The sequence below is a fragment of the Stomoxys calcitrans genome, chromosome 4 (genome assembly GCF_963082655.1).
Source record: "Stomoxys calcitrans chromosome 4, idStoCalc2.1, whole genome shotgun sequence".
Lineage (NCBI taxonomy): Eukaryota > Metazoa > Arthropoda > Insecta > Diptera > Muscidae > Stomoxys > Stomoxys calcitrans.
The window spans coordinates 146,587,858-146,608,071 of record NC_081555.1 but is presented as its reverse complement, the minus strand read 5'-3'; the positions used below and the strand labels follow the sequence as shown (position 1 = coordinate 146,608,071).

The 20,214-nt window shown below is 39.2% G+C and overlaps 1 protein-coding gene across 1 annotated transcript in view; it reads right to left on the bottom strand.

Annotated features, from left to right (window-relative positions):
* Positions 1–4,903: 4,903 nt before the first annotated feature.
* Positions 4,904–20,214, bottom strand: part of LOC106082684 (cytochrome P450 4g15) — a 29,849-nt gene continuing 14,538 nt past the window's right edge. The window contains exons 4-5 of the mRNA XM_013245347.2: positions 5,601–6,563; positions 4,904–5,507 (exon numbers count right to left, since the gene is read on the bottom strand). Of these exons, the coding sequence (XP_013100801.2) occupies positions 5,290–5,507; positions 5,601–6,563 (1,181 nt within the window). The 3' untranslated portion in view covers positions 4,904–5,289. The remainder of the gene's footprint in view (positions 5,508–5,600; positions 6,564–20,214) is intronic.

The following is a 20,214-nucleotide window of genomic DNA, read 5'->3' as shown; positions in this document are numbered from 1 at the left end:
TGAGACTCACTACTCGATACCGAACTCCTTTAGTTCGTGAGACTTCTTCCCACTTCATGGACCGTCTCTCTACACCATAGGATGGGGGTATACTAATCTATTCATTCCGTTTGTAACACCTCGAAATATTGTTTAGGACCCCATAAAGTGTTATATTCTTGATCGTCTCGTCATTCTGAGTCGAAATAGCCATGTCCGTCCGTCCGTCCGTCTGTCGAAATCACGATGGAGGTCGAACGCGTAAAGCTAGCCGCTTGAAATTTTGCACATATACTTAATATTGACGTAGGTTGTTGGGGATTGCAAATGGGCCATATCGGTTCAGATTTGGATATAGCTGCCATATAAAGCGATCTCCCGAATTGACTTCTTGTGCCTCAATTTTCATCCAATTTTGCTGAAATTTTGCAAGAACGGTCAAAATCGGTCAGGAACATGATAAAGCTCCCATACATATAAACCCATCTCCCGATTTGTCGTCTTAAGCTCTTGGAAACCGCAATTTTTGTCTGATTTGGCGGAAATTTTGCATATAGTTGTTGTTGTAGTTGTAGTTGTAGTAGCAATGTGTGGTACACTGAGGCGGCAGCCCTTGCCGATGAAGGAATTCATCGGGTCAATCCAGTACATACAACCGGCTGGAAACCGGAATTTCGGTCCGATTTGCCTGAAATTTTCCATGTAGTGTTCTGTTATGACTTCCAATAACTGTGCCAAGAACGGTACAAATCGGTCTATAACCTGATATAGCTCCCATATAAACCGATCGCCCGATTTGACTTCTTGCGCCCTTACAAGCCGCAATTTTTGTTCGATTTGGCTGAAATTGTAATGTTTTGTTTACTTGTTTATTATAACTCCTCTACCATATCCATAGATATATCTAAATAGGGGCTTGTCTGGATCATATTATATTCAGGTCCCGAGAGATCTTATACAAGTAACAGTTGCAGCGAAATCAAGCAATAAATCAGCTTTTTATGGAATTAAGACCCTTAATTGCAATATCGGTCTATATGGCAGCTATATCTATATAGTCTGATCTTGATTATATTTGGATCGGTTGTCGGGAAGCTTTAAATAACTCACTATTTAAAATTTCAACGAAATCGAGTATAAATAAAATTTTTATGGGTTTCAGACTCTTAACCGGAAGATTGGTCTATATGACAGCTATATCTAAATATAGTCCGATCTTAACCATATTTGGGTCAGATGTCCGGTGGCTTAAAACAACTCACTTTTTACAATTTCAGTGTAATCGGATAATGCAGCTTTTATGGGCTTCAGACACTAAATCGGCAGATCTGTCTTCATGGCAGTTATATCTGTATAAATTCCGATCTGAACCATATTGGATTGAATGACGGGAGGCTTAAAACAACTCACTGTTTCAAATTTCAGCGGAATCGACCTGTCACTGGCTTAAGACCCTATACCGGCATATCGGTCTATATGACAGCTATATCTAAATATAGTCCTATCTTAACCATATTTGGATCGGATGTCGGGAGGCTTAAAGCAACTCACTGTTTCAAATTTCGACGATATGGGATGATAAATGCAGCTTTTATGGGCTTCAGACTCTTAATCGGCAGATCAGTCTTTATGGCGGCTATATCTTAATATAGTCCGATCTGAACCATATATTGGATGTTGGGAAGTTTTAAACAACTCATTGTTTCAAATTTCAGCGAAATCGGTTAACAAATAAATCTTTTATGAGCTTCAGACCCTTATCGGTAGATCGGTCTATATAGCAGCTATATCCAAATATGGTCAAATTTGGCCCGTTCAAGAACGTAGAACGTAGTGCGTGCAGCAAAAAGACGTGTTTGTGTCAAATTTCAGCTCAACATCTCAGTTTTTGAAGGCCGTAGAGTGACAACAATAGACGGACTGACAGACAGACACACTGCCATTGTTTAATCGTCTTCGAATTATACGACGATCCGAAATATATATACACTTTGTAGGGTCGGAAATGGATATTTCGATGTGTTGCAAACGGAATGATTAAATGAATATACCCCCTATCCTGTGCCGGTGGGTATAAATATATTGCGTGTGACTTGCCATCAACACTACCGTAAAGGGCTGGGCATTGCTGGCCTTAGTAATTTGTTTTGATGTGGTTTATTTTTCCCGCTTTGGGGATAAAGACCACCATGACCTCTCTCCATGCCCTTGGTATGTAGGACAATGCTAGGCTCATTCTGAAAATCCGTTCCACACATGGTAGAGAATGTTTAATAAATTTTATTAAATCAATTAAATTTTCATAAAAGTTTGCCAAAATAAAATGTTAATAAAAATGTTGTCAGAATTAAATTTTCATAAAAATTTCGTCAAAATTAAATTTCTCTTAAAATATTTTAAAAGTTTAGTGTTCAAAAAACAAGTAAAAAGGCGTTAAGTTCGGCCGGGCCGAACTTTGGATACCCACCACCTCGGATATATATGTGAACCACCTTTCCTCAAAATCCAGTCGAAAATTCATAATGGGTTTTTATGGCAGCTATATGCAAATCTTGATCGATCTAGACCAAATTGCAGAAATATGTGGAGGGGCTTAACTTAACTCTTTGTCCCAAATTTCGGCAATATCGGACAATAAATGCGCTTTTTATGGCCCCAAAACCTAAAACCGAGAGATCGGTCTATATGCAGCTATATCCAAATCTGGACCGATCTGAGCCAAATTGACGTAGGATGTTGAAGGGCCTAATACAACTCACTGTCCCAAATTTTCGCAAAATCGGATAATAAATGTGGCTTTTATGGGCCTAAGACCCTGAATTGGAGAATCGGTCTATATGGCAGCTATATCCAAATCTGAACCGATCTGAGCCGAGCTGTCCGAAATTTCAGCGAAATCGGATAATAAATGTGGCTTTTATGGGCCTAAGACCCTAAATCGGAGGATCGGTCTATATGGCAGCTATATCCAAATCTGAACCGATCTGAGCCAAATTAACGGAGGATGTCGAAGGGCCTTACACAACTCACTGTCCCAAATTTCAGCAAAATCGGGTAATAAATGTAGCTTTTATGGGCCTATGACCCTAAATCGGAGGATCGGTCTACATGGCAGCTATATCCAAATCTGGACCGATCTGAGCCAAATTGACGAAGGATGTCGAAGGGCCTAACACAACTCACTGTCCCGAATTTCAGCAAAATCGGATAATAAATGTGGCTTTTATGGGCCTAAGACCCTGAATTGGAGAATCGGTCTATATGGCAGCTATATCCAAATCTGAAACGATCTGAGCCATATTGATGGATGATGTCGAAGGGCCTAAGACAACTCACTGTCCCGAATTTCAGCAATATCGGATAATAAATGTGGCTTTTATGGGCCTAAGACCCGAAATCGGAGGATCGGTCTATATGGCAGCTATATCCAAATCTGAACCGATGTGGGCCAAATTGACGAAGGATGTCGAAAGGCCAAACAGAACTCACTGTCCCGAATTTCAGCAAAATCGGATAATAAATGTGACTTTTATGGGCCTAAGACCCTAAATCGGAGGATCGGTCTATATGGCAGCTATATCCAAATCTGGACCGATCTGAGCCATATTGATGGAAGAAGTCGAAGGGCCTAACGCAGCTTACTGTCCCAAATTTCAGCAAAATCGGAGAATAAATGTGGCTTGTATTCGCCTAAGACCCTAAATCGGCGGATCGGTCTATATGGGGGCTATATCAAGATATAGTCTGATATAGCCCATCTTCGAACTTAACCTTCGAACTTAAGTTTCAGCTCAATATCTCCATTTTTAAAGACTGTAGCGTGATTTCAACAGACAGACGGACAGACGGACGGACATGTCTAGATCATCTTAGATTTTTACGCTGATCAAGAATATATATACTTTATAGGGTCGGAAATGGATATTTCGATGTGTTGCAAACGGAATGACAAAATGAATATACCCCCATCCGTCGGTGGTGGGTATAAAAATGTTTGCCAAAATTTGATTTCCATGAAAAATATTTTGAAGAATGAGGGTATATTCATTTTGTCATTCCGTTTGCAACACATCGAAATATCCATCTCCGACCCTCTAAAGTATATATATTCTTGATCAGTCGTGTCCGTCCGTCTGTTCGTCTGACTGTCTGTGTGTTGAAATCACACTAGAGTCTTCTTAGATCGGTCCAGATTTGAAATAGCTGCCATATAGATCGATCTCTCGATTAAAGGTTTTGGGTCCATAAAAGGCGCATTTATTGTTAGATGTCGCCGAAATTTGGGACAGTGAGTTGTGTTAGTGTCTCCGACATCGTTCTTCAATTTGGCCCAGATCTGTCCAAATTTGGATATAGCTGCCATATAGACCGATCTCTTGATTTCATGTCTTGGGCCCACGAAAGCGCATTTATAATGCGATTTCGCTGAAATTTGACACAGTGCCCTATGTTAGGCTTTTCGACATCCGTGTCGGATATGGTTCGGATCGGTCTATATTTGGATATTGGATAGAACAACATTTTGGTCTACAAAATTGAACAATGACTTGTTTTTATTAGACCACCCAATTTCCGTGCCGATTTTGGTCCAAATGGGACCATATTTCCATATAGCTGCTATGGGGGCAGAAATTATGCATTTTTTATCGGATTATGATGAAACATGGTTTACATGCATACCCGAGGTGGTGGGTATCCAAAGTTTGGCTCGGCCGAACTTTATGCCTTTTTACATGATGGTGGAACCTTCATTTTAAGCCTCCTACGGTCCAAAGTCGACCAAAGAAAAAATAGCTTTTAAAGATTCATTACTAATATTGCCAAGGACAGCTTATAGATGGCGCCTCTCCCGTTTACCTTAAAAAAAATATTCGATTTTCTGACTATACGCAAACATTGATAGCATTAAATAAAATTTCCAAAATTTCGTTGAATTCATAGTTTATTTTAGTAAATTTTTCTGTTTTTTTTTCAATTTCTAAAATTTACAGCAATACATGTCTATCCCGGGAAGGAGATTATTTTCCAAAATATAATTCAATTATTGGCATTTTTTAACAATCTAAGATTTTTTACCCACACATTACCATAAAGTGTTTTCTTAAATAAATTCATAACTACAAATTTTATAGCGAACATATATGAATATCAAAATAAAAAAAAAACAAATAAACCAAAAATTAAGTAAAACTAAAAAGTATGATTTTTGTTTTAAAAATAATATATACGTAAAAATAATAGAGAAAGGAAAAGTTTTCTTTTTTTATATTAAAAATTTAAAAGTCTAAATAGCTGCAAATACTAATTGGTTCAAGACATAGTAGGTGCCGCTGTGTTGGTGGGTGTGGGTGATTTCATCGATGCTTGTGGTTTGCGGGGTTTGAGGCGCACACGAAAACCTTCCTCACGCTTCAGTATAATATCCGCCTGTAATCGGAAATCCTCTTCGGTAAGATCAGAATAGACACGATAGTTACGCAGAATGGTGGAAAGGAGAATCTTCAGTTTTAGCATGGCATATTTGCGACCTGCAATAAAATACATTTATATTGCTTAGTAATTTTTAACAATTACAATTATTATTTTATTAATTTTCGTCCGAAAATTTCCCTTGAACTCACCCACACAACTTCTTGGTCCAGCCGAGAAGGGAACAAATGCATAATAATGACGATTCGCCTGACGTTCGGGTAAAAAGTTATCGGGATCGAAAACATTGGGATTCTTATAGACCAAAGGATTGCGATGCAACTTGATGGTAGCTACTGTGATTGTAGCTCCCCTTGGTATGACATGATCCGTCGAGGCCAATTTCAAATCTTCCTGCAATTCACGGGCAATTAATGGCACTGGTGGATACATTCTCAATGTTTCCATTAGACATCTCTCCAAATATTTCATTTCCAATGTATCTTGGAATGTGCAATGTCTATCGGAACCCTGGAAAATCTCATCCAATTCATCAATAACCCGATCTTGTATATGCTGATGTATGCCCATCAAGGAGAGGAAGAAAGATGATCCAGCAGCAGTGGTGTCATGACCCTCAAACATAATGGTGTCCACTTGTTCCTTGATTTCTGTATCCGTTATAGTTGCTCCATTTTGTGCACTCTCCAAGAGTAAATCCAAAAATGCCAAACGCTTCTTTTCACCCACATTATTGTCATCCACATCCAGGTCGTCTTTTAAGCCTTCAGCTTGGCCAAAAGATAAACCTTCGACAGTAGTAACTTTCTCATCTTTTACCTTTTCCTCCTTCTGGGCATTGCCATTGCCATTGCCATTTAAACTTTCCGTTATTAGTTCACCATTTTCTGTCCACTCATATTTGGCCAAAGATCCTCTGGTGCCCATTTTAAATGCTTCCTTCTTGTATTTGATGACTTTCTTTGTGAGGCCATGTATAATGTCTAGAAGTCTGCCTTGCTCTTTGTAGTATTTGGAGAGGGTGAAGATGAATTCACTGCGCAGGAACAAACTACGATGTCTCAAGTGGAGAATATCACACATCTTCATAACGGCCAAGGCATATTCGTAACCGGATTTGTCTTGTGTTTTCTTCGATACGCCCATGGCGGTTTCTGAAATGAGAGAAAATATGGTTTTCAGTCTAAGTTAAATCAAAAAATCTGTTCAATACAGTAGGTTCTTCGAGAGATTTTCCTAAAAACTAAGGAGATATGTTACACAGAAAAATATATCATATTTTTTCATTTCAATTAAAAATGTAATTGGATCAATTAAAAATTTAATTAAAATTTTAAATGGATCAATTATAAAATTAATTGGAGTTTTCAAAAATGTTAAATCATTGTTTTAATTGAATATGTAATTTTTTTAATGGAAATTTTTCCTTTGACACTGTATAAACCACATGCTAATGAACTGGTGGATAGTTTGTGGGTACCATGACGTAAGGATATGGTAGAAAGTGGCAGTGAGCACACCACGGGGGAGGGATTTGAATCTGTCTGCTACGCAGATGATGTTATAATACTTTTAAGAGGTAAGGATCCGAATCAGCTATGAAGAAGTACCGAAGGGATCTTGGAGATGGCATACGACTCGGCTAGACCTAGGGTTCTAAATGTTAAGCCAGAGAAGACTGAAATCTGCCTGTTCAAAAGGAAGATTAAGGTGGGCGCACCACGTTTCCTCTATAGAAGGATTTAGATATCTAAGGAGTGATCTTGGAAAGAAAACTGAATTGCAAATGTCACATTCAGGAGCGTTCTCAGAAGGATTACAGATGTTGGATCCCGTGTAAACCGAGAGAAGTCTGAAATCGGTCTCTTCAATAGAACGGTTTAGACATCTGATAAGTTCAAATACTAGGGAGTGATCATGGGCAGAAAACTGAACTGGTAGTATCACATAGAGGTGCGTTTTGAGAAGGATTAAAGATGTTGGATACTATGGTTCATAGGCTCAAAATGGGTCCTGAATGCGAGAGCGTGATAAGACAAACTTTGACCACAGTAGTTTGGTGGGCTACCATGGAAAAGAAGTGCAACATAAGAAAAAAAATCAGCTTAAGAGAACATTTAGTCTTGTTATATGTAGGGCGATGGGAGCACGCGTAGCAGGTTACTGAAAACTATTCTAGATGTCCGGCCCATTAACATACAGAATAGGCAAGGGCGCAACTGTGGCTATGAGACTCAAAGAGATTGAAGAACGGATAGAGTATAGGAGCAGTTTATAACATCGCGTTAAAATCGAGACGCAGAATAATCGAAGAAATTTGGATGGAATGGAAGACGTTTAGTAACGGATCCCTGAGACGACACATGAAGTCCAGTGCCAGGCATTGCTGCCAGAGGCACAGTCTTGGATTAACGGAAATCTGATATGACCATTTAGAAGTTCAAGCAACATGGATAGATCAAAATTAAAGGACAGAGTGAGCCTGGGGTCTATATTGAGGATCCAGGGACTGATAGCTGTTTCCGAATAACTGAACATAATACGGTCTTGGAGCCGGAGATAACGGAATATACAAGGTAGTATGGTGTTAAACTGGGAAGTTAAATGTAAACATGTTTAGGGACAGTAGAATGCCCATCAGGACAATCACAACCATGAGATTTAAGCCCTCTCTGACGATGGCACAACCCGCATCGTTGGGTGCCATGCCATAGTGGAGTAAGAGGGAGAGAAGATACCGACGACTTGGCCGTGAAGGTCAAAGGCCAACATTAACTTGGTGAATCCGAGGCTAATGTTGTTGTTGTAGTCACATTTTCATGTGAAGGTGGCGATCCTCGTCAAGCTCCTGTAGGTGAGCAAGTTCATTCCGGTCCACCGATACCGATCGCCGCGGGAACAAAGTGGTCATTGGTTATTTAAAGACGCCAATCACTCCCCTTGTCATATCGAGCATGATAGGCACTCAGTATTTGTGCAAGAGCCGGTGCCGCCCGGCCTCTCACTGAGACTCTCTGCTCGATATCGCTGATTTTCCGCGATTGCCGTTGCTGCTACTCCGTACGGAGCATTCCATTATCCGCAACCTGTGGACGCGCCCGGTAGCTCGCAGCTTAGCTCCTCGTGACAGCAATGAACACCACACAGATCGGACCTCAATGCTCCAGCCTGTGTGGTGCTCACAGCTATACCGTGCAGGAATCCGAGGCTAATACTGAAAGGTAGTCAGAAGGAGATCAGTATAGCTTTCGGCATCATAACGGAACACAGAGGACTACGGGCGCAATTGTAAACAATATATTCTATATAAATGCTTATAGATGCGGCAAATGACAGCGCGTGTAGGGTGCTCATGGTGGTCCGGGGGCCTCTTGGCAGGGCCCTAAAGTTCGGGCTGTCAAATTTTTATTTGTAGTCCGTTTTTCAAATTTTCTTTTTTTTTTTGGATAGTGATCAAAAATTCCTACAAGTTCCGCTTCAAGTTTACAATATCTCTTTTGGTTTAGGGGATATTCGACTTTTAAATTTTATTTTTTTTTTTAATTTTTTGCAGAGATTGGCTTTGGCGACTTATGAAGACATTTGTTGTTCGACTTTCATTTTGATGCATGATTTGGATTGATGACGATTTGCAATGACTTTGCTGCAGTATGCATCAACCTCCGATAATTCAGTTAAAAGTTATATAGTTCGAAAGTAAAACAAGTAAAAGCGTGCTAAGTTCGATCGGCCGAATCTTATATACCCTCCACTATGAATCGCATTTTAGGACTATATTTCGCATAAAGCTAGCGCTTGAAATTTTGCACAGACACTTAATATTGATGTAGGTCGTTGCGGATTGCAAATGGGGCACAACGGTTCAGATATTTATATAGCTCCCATATAAACCGATCTTTCGATATGACTTCTTGACTCCCTGGAATCCGCAATTTCTTCCTATTTGGGTGAAATTTTGCACATCGCATTCTGTTATGATCTCAAACAACTGTGTTAAGTACGGTACGAATCGGTCTATAACCTGATATAGCTCCCATATATATACCGATTTCCCGATTTGATTTCTTGAGCCTCTAGAAGCCACAATTTTCATCTAAACTGGCTCAAATTTTGCACATAGTGTTCCCTTATGACTTCTTACAACTGTGCCAAGTACGGTCCAAATCGGTTTATAACCTGTTATAGCTCCTATGTATATGAATCGATCTCCCGATTTGACTTCTTGAGCCTCTGGAAACCACAATTTTTGTCCGATTGGGCTGAACTTTTGCGTGCGGTGTTCTGTCTTAACTTTCAACAATTGTGCCATGTACGGTCCAAATCGGTCTATAACCTGATATAGCTCCCATATAAACCGGTCTCTCGATTATCCTTGTTCGGTTCCTAGAAGGTTTAATTTTTCTGGTTTGACAGAATTTTGGTATGTAGAATAAAATTATGCCCTTCAACTAAATTTAGTTTGTAAAATTTTTTAACAGAACTTAGCACGATTTTACTTGTTTCTTCGTCGTTTGTAAAGATAACATATTGTCTGTTGAAATCACGTCTGTCTGTTGAAATCACGCTACAGTCTTTAAAAATAGAGATATTGAGCTGAAACTTTGCACAGATTCTTTTTTTTGTCCATAAGCAGGTTAAGTTCGAAGATGGACTATATCGGACTATATCTTGATATAGCCCCCATATGGACCAGATCGGTCCAGATTTGGATTTAGCTGCCATATAGACCGATCCTCCGATTTAGGGTCTTAGGCCCATAAAAGCCACAATTATTATCAGATTTTGCTGAAATTTAGGACAGTAAGTTGTATTAGAACCTTCCATATCCTCCGTCAATTTGGCTCAGATCGTTCTAGATTTGGATATAGCTGCCATATAGGCCGATCCTCCGATTTAGGGTCTTAGGCCTATAAAGCCACATTTATTATTTGATTTTGCTGAAGTTTGAGACTGTGAGTTGTCTTAGGCCCTTCGACATTCTCCGTCAATTTGGCTCAGATCGGTCCAAATATAGCTGCCATATAGGCCGATCCTCCGATTTAGGGTCTTAGGCCTATAAAGCCACATTTATTATCCGATTCTGCTGAAGTTTGAGACTGTGAGTTGTATTAGAACCTTCGACATCCTCCGTCAATTTGGCTCAGATGGGTCCAAATATAGCTGCCATATGGACCGATCCTTTGGTTCAGGGTCTTAGGCCCATAAAAGCCACATTTATTATCCGATTTTGCTGAAATTTGGGACAGTCAGTTGTCTTAGGCCATTCGACATCCTTCGTCAATTTGGCTTAGATCGGTCCAGATTTGGATATAGCTGCCATGTAGACCGATCCACCGATTTAGGGTCTTAGGCCCATAAAAGGCGCATTTATTGTCCGATGTCGCCCAAATTTGGGACAGTGAGTTAGATTAAGCCTTTCGACATACTTCTGCAATATGGCACAAATCCGTCCAGATTTTGATATAGCAGCCAGTCTCGATTCAAGGTTTTGGGCGGATAAAAGGCGCATTTATTGTCCGATGTCACCAAAATTTGGGACAGTGAGATGTGTTAGGCCCTTCGACTTCATTCTTCAATTTGGCAAAGATCGATCCAGATTTCAATATAGCTGCCATATAGACCGATTTCTCGATTTAAAGTTTTGGGGTCATTTATTATCCGAGGCGCATTTATTATCCGATGTCGCCGAAATTTTGGAACATTGAGTTGTGTTAGGCTCTTCGACATATTTTCAGCAACTTGGCCCAAATCGATCCAGATTTGTATATAGCTGTCATAAAGACCAATATCTCGATTTAAAATCTTGTCCCTATAAAAGGCTCAATTATTGAAATTTTTGACACAGTGACTTATGTTAGGCTCTTCGACATCCGTGTAGTATATGGTTCAGATCGGTTTATTTTTAGATATAGCTACTAAAAAGACCAATATTTGGATATACACAATTGAACAATGACTTACTTATAAGTATTTGGTCCAAATCGGAAAATATTTCGATATAGCTGCTATGGGGCATAAGGTATGCATTTTCACGGGATTTTGACGAAAAGTGGTTTACATATATATCCGAGGTGGTGGGTATCCAAAGTTCGGCCCGGCCGAACTTAACCCCTTTTTACTTCTTTTACTTCATATGTCCCATGGAAAAAAGTTTTTGCCCCGAACAATATTTGTAGCCTACACAGCAAATTTACTAAATGCCGATTTTGAAATTATCTTTGCCCGAAACGGGATTTTTGAGCACTACCTAGCAAAAAAAAAATTCTGAAAATCGGGCCAAAACTTATGATTTGGCAGCCCGAATAATTTTTCGAAATGAGGAGTTGAGCAAATTTAGGGCCCTGCCCATAGGCACCGGCCACCTAGAGCTGTGGAATTTTGTACATGATATCGACTACACTTACACTTTTAAATTTCAAAGAGTTATTTCTATCCGTTCTTAAATCCCACTGTCATCGCTCCGTGATGTAGCTCCCATATAATCGCTTCACAAATTTTACTTCTTGAGCTATTGGAGGGCGCGAATTTGAAACGATTGGCTGCAATTTTACACTTGGTGGTCTGTTTAAAATTCTGTATCGAGTTTGGATTGAGCGTACTATAATCACATCTTCCACCCGAGCCCCACGATTGACTTCTTCCCCTACTGAAGGTCGTCCGGGTGTAATCGATTTTTAACACCAAACGTATTACGATGAAACTCCTAAACAGCCATCATGTTTTTCAGTATGTACCTGACCTACGGAGACACTTTCAAAGACCTACATATTCACCATGCTTACAAATATTACTCAAATACGCCGCTTGCTCAAAAAATCATTAAAGTTAATTTATACCAAAAATATTTTTTTTTAAAGTGCATTAAAGTTTCTTGCCTAAGATAATTTCTACATTTTATATACCTACCAATAAAGCATAGTGCCATCATCGATGATAGTGTGTGGCCCACTATTACTGGGTTACATGTGTACATAATAAAAAAATTGGCTAATTTTTTAACACTTGTCAACACGATCATACCGCATATTAATCAACTGAAAAAATATTGGCATGCGTTTGATTTGCACAAACTAAAGTCATTTGCAAAGAGGCAATCAAAAATAAATGTCTAAACAATCATCAAATGAAAAGTTTGGCATAACACCAACAGTGGCGAAAATAAGTGCAGCGGATTTGCTGGACAAGTTGCCAAAACCTTTTGGACAATGTCATTAACATAGATTTTTATTGTTAATGAAGCAATAAAAAATTGCCATTTATAAACAAACTGTCGTTCGTATTTTATTAAGCGGAATATAAATGCAATTGATTGACAAATCAAATATAAATTGGCCAAAGAAATTTTTAAATTTATTTTCAATTCAAGTGCCAAAATTCTTACGTGTCAAGCATGGAAGTACTAACGGAAATATATTTCAATAGTTGTTTTATTTGCCAATATCAGATGAATAAGCGACGAAAGGTCTTTTATAAATTCATTAAAAAAAGCTAAAAATAATCAGGTATTAAGCTCGGTCGGGTCGAACTTTGGATACCTACTTCCTCGGATATAGATTTCAGCACATTTAAACAAAATCTGATAAAAACCAGTAAGGAAGGGCAAAAGTCGACTGTATAATACCCTACACCTACCTTAAAAGTACAATGTGGGAGCTATATCCAATTCTAAATATGGCCAAACTGTATTAACTACGGTTGACAAATGACAACATTATTGCAAATAACCCCAATCTATATCTAAATCTGAACCGATTTCGAGCAAACTTCTCCGATATTGTGGTAGTCGTCGAGGAAAGCGTTGTGCAAAATTCTGGCAAGATTGGTCAATAAATGCGCTTGCAGTGGCACCTGGAGTGAAAATCGGACGAAATACATATATGGCAGCTATATTTAAATCTGGGCCGATTTCTATGAAATTCACCAGTTATGTTGAGAGTTATAAGAAAATCCTTCCTGCCAAATTCCAAGACAATCGGTTAACAAATGAGCACTTTATTGTAATATTTCTCAAAATCGGACGACCATGTATATTGGAGCTATATCTAAATCTGAACCGATTTTAAGCAAACTTCTCAGATATTGTGGTAGTGATTGCGGAAAGCGTTGTGCAAAATTTTGGCAAGATTGGTCAATAAATGCGCTTGCAGTGGCTCTAGAAGTGAAAATCGAGCTATATATTGCCCAAAAAGTAATTGCGGATTTTTTAAAAGAAAGTAAATGTATTTTTAATATACTTTTTTAATACTTTTTTTACACTTTTTTTCTAAAGCAAGCTAAAAGTAGCAGCTGATAACTGACAGAAGAAAGAATGCAATTACAGAGTCACAAGCTGTGAAAAAATTTGTCAACGCCGACTATATGAAAAATCCGCAATTATTTTTTGGCAACCCAATATATATGAGAGCTATATCTAAATCTGGACCGATTTCTATGAAATTCACCAGTAATCTCAAAAGTCAAGAGAAAATCATTCCCACCAAATTTCAAGAGAATCGGTTAACAAATGACCATTTTATTGCATTATTACTGCAAATCGGACGAACATATATATTGGAGCTATATCCAAATCTGAACCGATTTCTATGAAATTCGCCAGTAATGTCTGGAATCGTAAGAAAATCTATTCTACCAAATTTCGAATGAATCGGTTAACTGACCATTTTATTGCAGTGTTACTGTAAATCGGAAGAATATATATGGGAGCTATATTCAAATCTGAACCGATATTTTCCAATTTCAATAGGCTTCGTCTCTAGGCCGAAACACATGCCCGTTCCAAATTTGAAGACGATCGGATGAAAATTGCGACCAAATTAACATGGACAGACAGACGGACATATCTAAATCGAATCAGAAAGTGATTCTGAGTCGATCGGTATACTTATCAATGGGTCCATCTCTATTCCTTTTGGGTGTTACAAAGGAATGCACTAAGTTATAATACCCTGTACCACAGTAGTGGGGTAGGGTATAAAAAGTACAACGTTTATGAACCCATAGCAACTTTAGATTTTGGTCAAACAAGACAAGGACGTCGAGGGATCTAATAATACTCACTGTTCCACATTTCAGGGCTATAAATGCGCTTTATATTGGCTCAACAGGTTAAATCGGGAGATCGGTATATATGAGAGTTATATCTCAATATGGATCGATCTGAAGGATGTGTAAAGGTTCTAATACAATTCACTGAGTCAAGTTTCAATGAAATCGGGCAATAAATGCAGACCTTAAATCGGGAGATCGGTCATGTGGGTGCTATATTAAGATATACACCGTTATAATTCTTCTTCGAATTTTATCTGCCTAAGGACATGAACAGCTTTTTTCAGCAAAGGTTCCCAATCTTAATATTCCATGGAGCACTCCTTCCTCGACCATCGCTACATTAGTTTTAAAACAGGATGGGCACCACCGAATCCCATAAGCTTCCGCAATAAGTTGAAAAGAAACTGGACAAAATTTGGAAGACAACCAGAAGAAGACTTGGACAAGATATTGGGTTGCCCAAAAAGTAATTGCGGAATTTTCATATAGTCGGCGTTGACAAATTTTTTCACAGCTTGTGACTCTGTAATTGCATTCTTTCTTCCGTCAGTTATCAGCTGTTACTTTTAGCTTGCATTAGAAAAAAGTGTAAAAAAATTATATTTGATTAAAGTTCATTCTAAGTTTTATTAAAAATGCATTTACTTTCTTTTAAAAAATCCGCAATTACTTTTTGGGCAACCAATAATTTAGATTGCCCAAGCACAAAGACATTGACGACAATGTCAATAGGATAAGCACTGCGAAAGTGCTGTCTTTCGCAGATAGTTATCCCCTTCGAGAAAGGAAAAAAGTCCCAGCAAAAACCCTGGGTGACCGAGGAGATTCGCAATATTGGGAAAGAGATCTGCAGTCTTTACAACAGAGAACGTTGTAAAAAACGCGGAAGTTTATTGGGATGTGTATTACACACGGCTCAAGAAATACAACAAGAACATGCCTTCTGGATGCTTTTCTGTGAACAGATCGATAGATTTAATGACACAGCCAAGATGAAAAAATTTCTCTAAAAAACCATGTCAACGGAGGACATGTTGAGACTTTTGATGAAAACTCATTTCCACAAGATCTTGGAATAATGAAGAAGATCGAAGGGTTAACATTACGGAAATTATGATAAAGGAAGCCTTGAGGAGCTTTCCAATCATTTAAGTCACCCAGTCCTGATGGAATATTTCCGGTGTTACTACAGATGGAGGAGGACTGTCTGGAGACCCATTTAGTCGCTAGTTTCACATCTTGCCTAAAACCTAAATACATACTCCGAAAACCTGGCAAGAGGCAAGGGTGGTATTTATACCCAAGCCCGGCAAGGCAAGTTATGTGACGCAAAAGGCTGCCCTGCACGAGGCTGTGCATAAAATAGAGGAATCCCTTGATGACGCATTGACGGTTTGCATTGACATCGAGGGGACTTTTAACTCACACATGGGGCCAGAAGCGTCCACCAGTAGTTTGGTGGATTGCGATATTGTCTTGGCATAGGTGGTGCGATGAGGACTACGCCCATTAGGACACTGTAGACTATTCTACCTATCCGACTTATACAAATTAAATGTGAGGCAGCCATTGCGGCTATGACACTTAAGGCGACGATATAGTGAATAGAGAATAGGAGCAGGACTTTTCATCGTGGTATAATGGAAACAACAATAGGAAGCCAGGATGAAATAGAAGAGGTTTCGAATTGGTTACCTTAGATGACAATTGAGGTTGAGTGTGAGATACTGCTGCCAGAGGCAGAGTCTTGTCAGATTTCTGGTATTGTCATCTGGGAGATCATGCTACACAGATGGATGAAAGCTAGAGGACAGTGTGGGCCAGAGAGTCTACATTGAGAATCTGGAGACTGAGATCTGACCATAAAACGGTCCTGCAGGTGGATATTCGGGCGATGGCGAAAAGCGTGAGGTGGTATGGTGTTAACGCGAGAACGTCGGATGTGAAAATCTTTACGGACAGTAAACTAGTCATCAGGGCTATAACAACCAAGACGGTAAGGTCAAGAGCAGTCTTGCAGTGCAAGAAGGAGATTAAAACCTTCTCTGAGGATGGCACGATCCACGTTGTTTGGTTGCCGAGCCACAGTGGAGTAGGGGGGAATGAAAGAGCAGACCATTTGGCAGTGAAGGACAGAGGACTACCGTCAATAAACTTGGTTAAGCCGAAGTCTTTCGGGACGAGTGTGGACCACGAACGCCCATGTAACACTGTGGAACAGCGAAACGGTCGGTAGAGCAACGGAAATCCTATGGGAAGATCCGAATCGTGTAAAGACTAGGCTATTAGTGAATGGAAGTAAGAAAGAGATCAGTATAGTTTGCGGTATCATAACGGGACACATAGGAAGGACTACGAGCTCACTTATGAAGAATCGGTGCCGCAATTTCCTATGCCTTTGCACGGCTATCGCGGCTAACAGACACCGGCACTTAGGGGGACAATACCAGACATGAATCTGGGTCTAGACTTCCTGAGCCTCTAAGAAGCGCAATTCTTATCTGATATGGCTGAAATTTTGCATCAAGTATTTTATTTTGACTTCCAACAACTGTGCCAAGTATGTTATAAATCGGTTCAAAACCTTACATAGCTCCCATATAAACTGATCCCGGATCTTGACTTCATGAGCAGCCAGAGGGCGCAATTATCATCTGATTTGGCTGAAATTTAGCATGAAGTGTTTTATTTTTACTTCTAATAACTGCGCCAAGAATGATTCAAACCGGTTTATAATCTGATATAGCTCCCTCTGATATAGCTTCTCGGATATTGACATCGTGAGCCTCTAGAGGGCGCAAATATTATTCGATTTGGTTGAAATTTAGCATGAAGTGTTGTGGGTTGACCGTCAACAACTGTGCCAAGTATGGCTCAAATCGGTTTATTACCTAATATAGCTCCCATTCAACCGATCTTGGATCTTCAATTCTTGAGCCGCTAGAGGGCGCAATTATTAACCGATTTGACTGAAATTTAGCATGAAGTGGTTTGTTTTGACTTCCAAGAACTGTGCAAAGTATGGTCTAAATCGGTTCTCCACCTGATATAGCCCCCATATAAACCAATCTCCCGATTATACTTCTTGAGCCACTACAGGGCGCAATTCTTATCCGATTTGGCTGAACTTTTGCACAATGAATTCCACTTTGATCTCCGACAGCCAAACCAAGTATGGCCCCAATCGGTTCATAATTTGGCATAGCTCAAAAAGCATAGCCCCGTTATCCATTGTTTGCCTATAAAGAGATATGGGCCAAAGAACTTGACAAATGCAATTCGTGGTGGAGGGTTTATAAGATTCAACCCGGCCGAACATAGCACGCTTACTATTCATTTAAACGATTTTTTGCATTTTGCTATTAAGTAAGTAGGAAAACCATTGATTTTGTTGCTTATTCAGTATTGGCTCAAAAACTTGCAATCCATGCATGTCTTATGTAGTGTCATTATAACACCCAATACGTTCGATTGATCACTGGCATATCAACCTCCCAATGCATACTTTTCACCATGTGCATCTGTAAGGTTTTGTTAATGCGAAACAAGTGACCAACGCCGCTATTGTCCGCCTATTGCAATATTGCATAACATGAGAGCATGGATCGGATTGGAGCTGCATGAAGCTGAAGTAATAACTTTGGCAAAAGCCAAAGAAACATTCATGTCTTTGGTTATGGTGGTCTTCGTCTTTCGCAGCGTAAAAATATAATTTGTTTTTCTTTTCAATCCATTTGGTGTACACAGAGGATCTACCACAACGTCATGGTAAAATTTTTAGTCTCTATTTGTGTTGTGCACTTTTCCTTTCATTCGTTATTCGCATGGAAAATTTTAGGAAAATACCACTAGCCAGATGTTGGACAGACCGAAAGACAGGTCAATGACTTTTGTTACTTGTATGCTCCAATGACTGACTGAACTAGTGGCGAATTTACTGCAATGGAAGCGCTTTAAAGTAAACTTTGGATACCAAAGTCTGTTGGGATGTTTGGTTACTTTAGTTAGCCAGGTTACGTTGGCTAGCCAGTTTATCTATGTAGGCCAAAGAAATGAATTGCGGTGGACGCCAACAACAACTGGCCACGTAACTGGGACATCAGGTTAAATAAATATTGTTCACTATTCAGGCAATGCACTATTACGCAATTCAAAGTTATTTTGGTAAAACATTTTTATCGGGATGAATATTTAAATATTCAATGAAAATTTTTTAACCTATGAATCTTTTGGGAGCTGCAAAAACATTGGAGATATTATTTTAATAACTCTACCTTTCATCATGGAATGGGGGGTATACTATTTATAACACCTAGAAATATCGATTTTAGACCCTATGCCATGATATTTTAAAGCGATGTACGTCCTTATGTCTGTCTGCTCGAATTATTTCAAAAATACTTCTAATTGGTGTATAAATGTTTAAATATTGCTTCCATATAAACAATGCTTCCATTGGAGGCCACCGTGGCACAGAGGTTAGCATTTCCGCTTATGATGCCGAACGCCTGGGTTTAAAATTTAGGCATGAACATCAACAAAATTTTCAGCGGTGGTTATCCCCTTACTAATGCTGGCTACATTTGTAAGGCATCCTGCTATGTTAAAACTTCTGTATCAAGTGGTGTCGCTATGAGGCACGCCGTTCGGACTCGGCATAAAAAAGGAGACCCCTTATGATTGAGCTTGACTTTAAGTGGACAGCACTCATTAATTTGAGAGAAGTAACCCCTGTTCCTTAATTGGAATGTTCATGGCAAAATGAACCTCTAGTCCGATTTGGCTGAAATTTTAAATCAGAACTTATGTCTTCCATTATCCACGCCATGTTAGTTTCGATTTGGTTCATAACCTTAAATAGTTCACAAAAAAAGCAATCCTTCGATAGTCTGAATTTTTGCACTATGACTTTCAATATGGCATTTACTAACCATGCGAAGTTGGGTCCAAAACAGTCCACAACCAGTGTTGCCGTTTTTGGTAGGTTCCCCAAAATTGGTGCGTTTTTATTCTCTTGGTAGGTTGGTAGATTGACCTCAACTTTTTGTAGGTTTTTCCAACATATGAATACCACTTTAATTACTGTATAAAAAAATATTCTTCATTTTTGGTTACAGAACGTTTGGTAGGTTTTGGTCAGGTGTGGTAGGATTTTTCTTAAATTTTGTAGGAAATAATTTTCTTGAGTGGCAACACTGTCCACAACTTGCCGACTTGACTTTTAATACCCACCACCATTGGATGGGAGGTCTACTAACCTAGTCTATTCGTTAGTAACACCTCGAAAAGTATCGACATTCTGAGCCGATCATAGACATGACTAATGTCCGACAGTCCGTCTGTCGAAATCACGATAGCGGTGGAACGAATTAAGGTAACCGCCTGAAATTTTTCACAGATACTTCGTTTTAATGTAGGTCATGGGGAATTGAAGGCGGGCCACATAAACCGAATTGCCGATTTGACTTTTTGAGCCCCTAGAAGGAGCAATAGTTATCCGATTTGGTAAATTTGATATGACTTTCAATAACCGTGCCAAATAGGGTTTAAATCTGTCAATAACTTGATATAGCTTCCATATAAACCGATTTCCCAATTTGAATTCTTGAGTCTATGGAAGCCGCAATTGTTATCCGATTTGACTGAAATTTTGCACTGTGTTTTTATATGACTTGCAATAATTGTGCCAAGTACGGTTTAAATCTGTCAATGACCTGATATAGCTCCCATATAAACCGATCTCAAGATTCGGCCCGA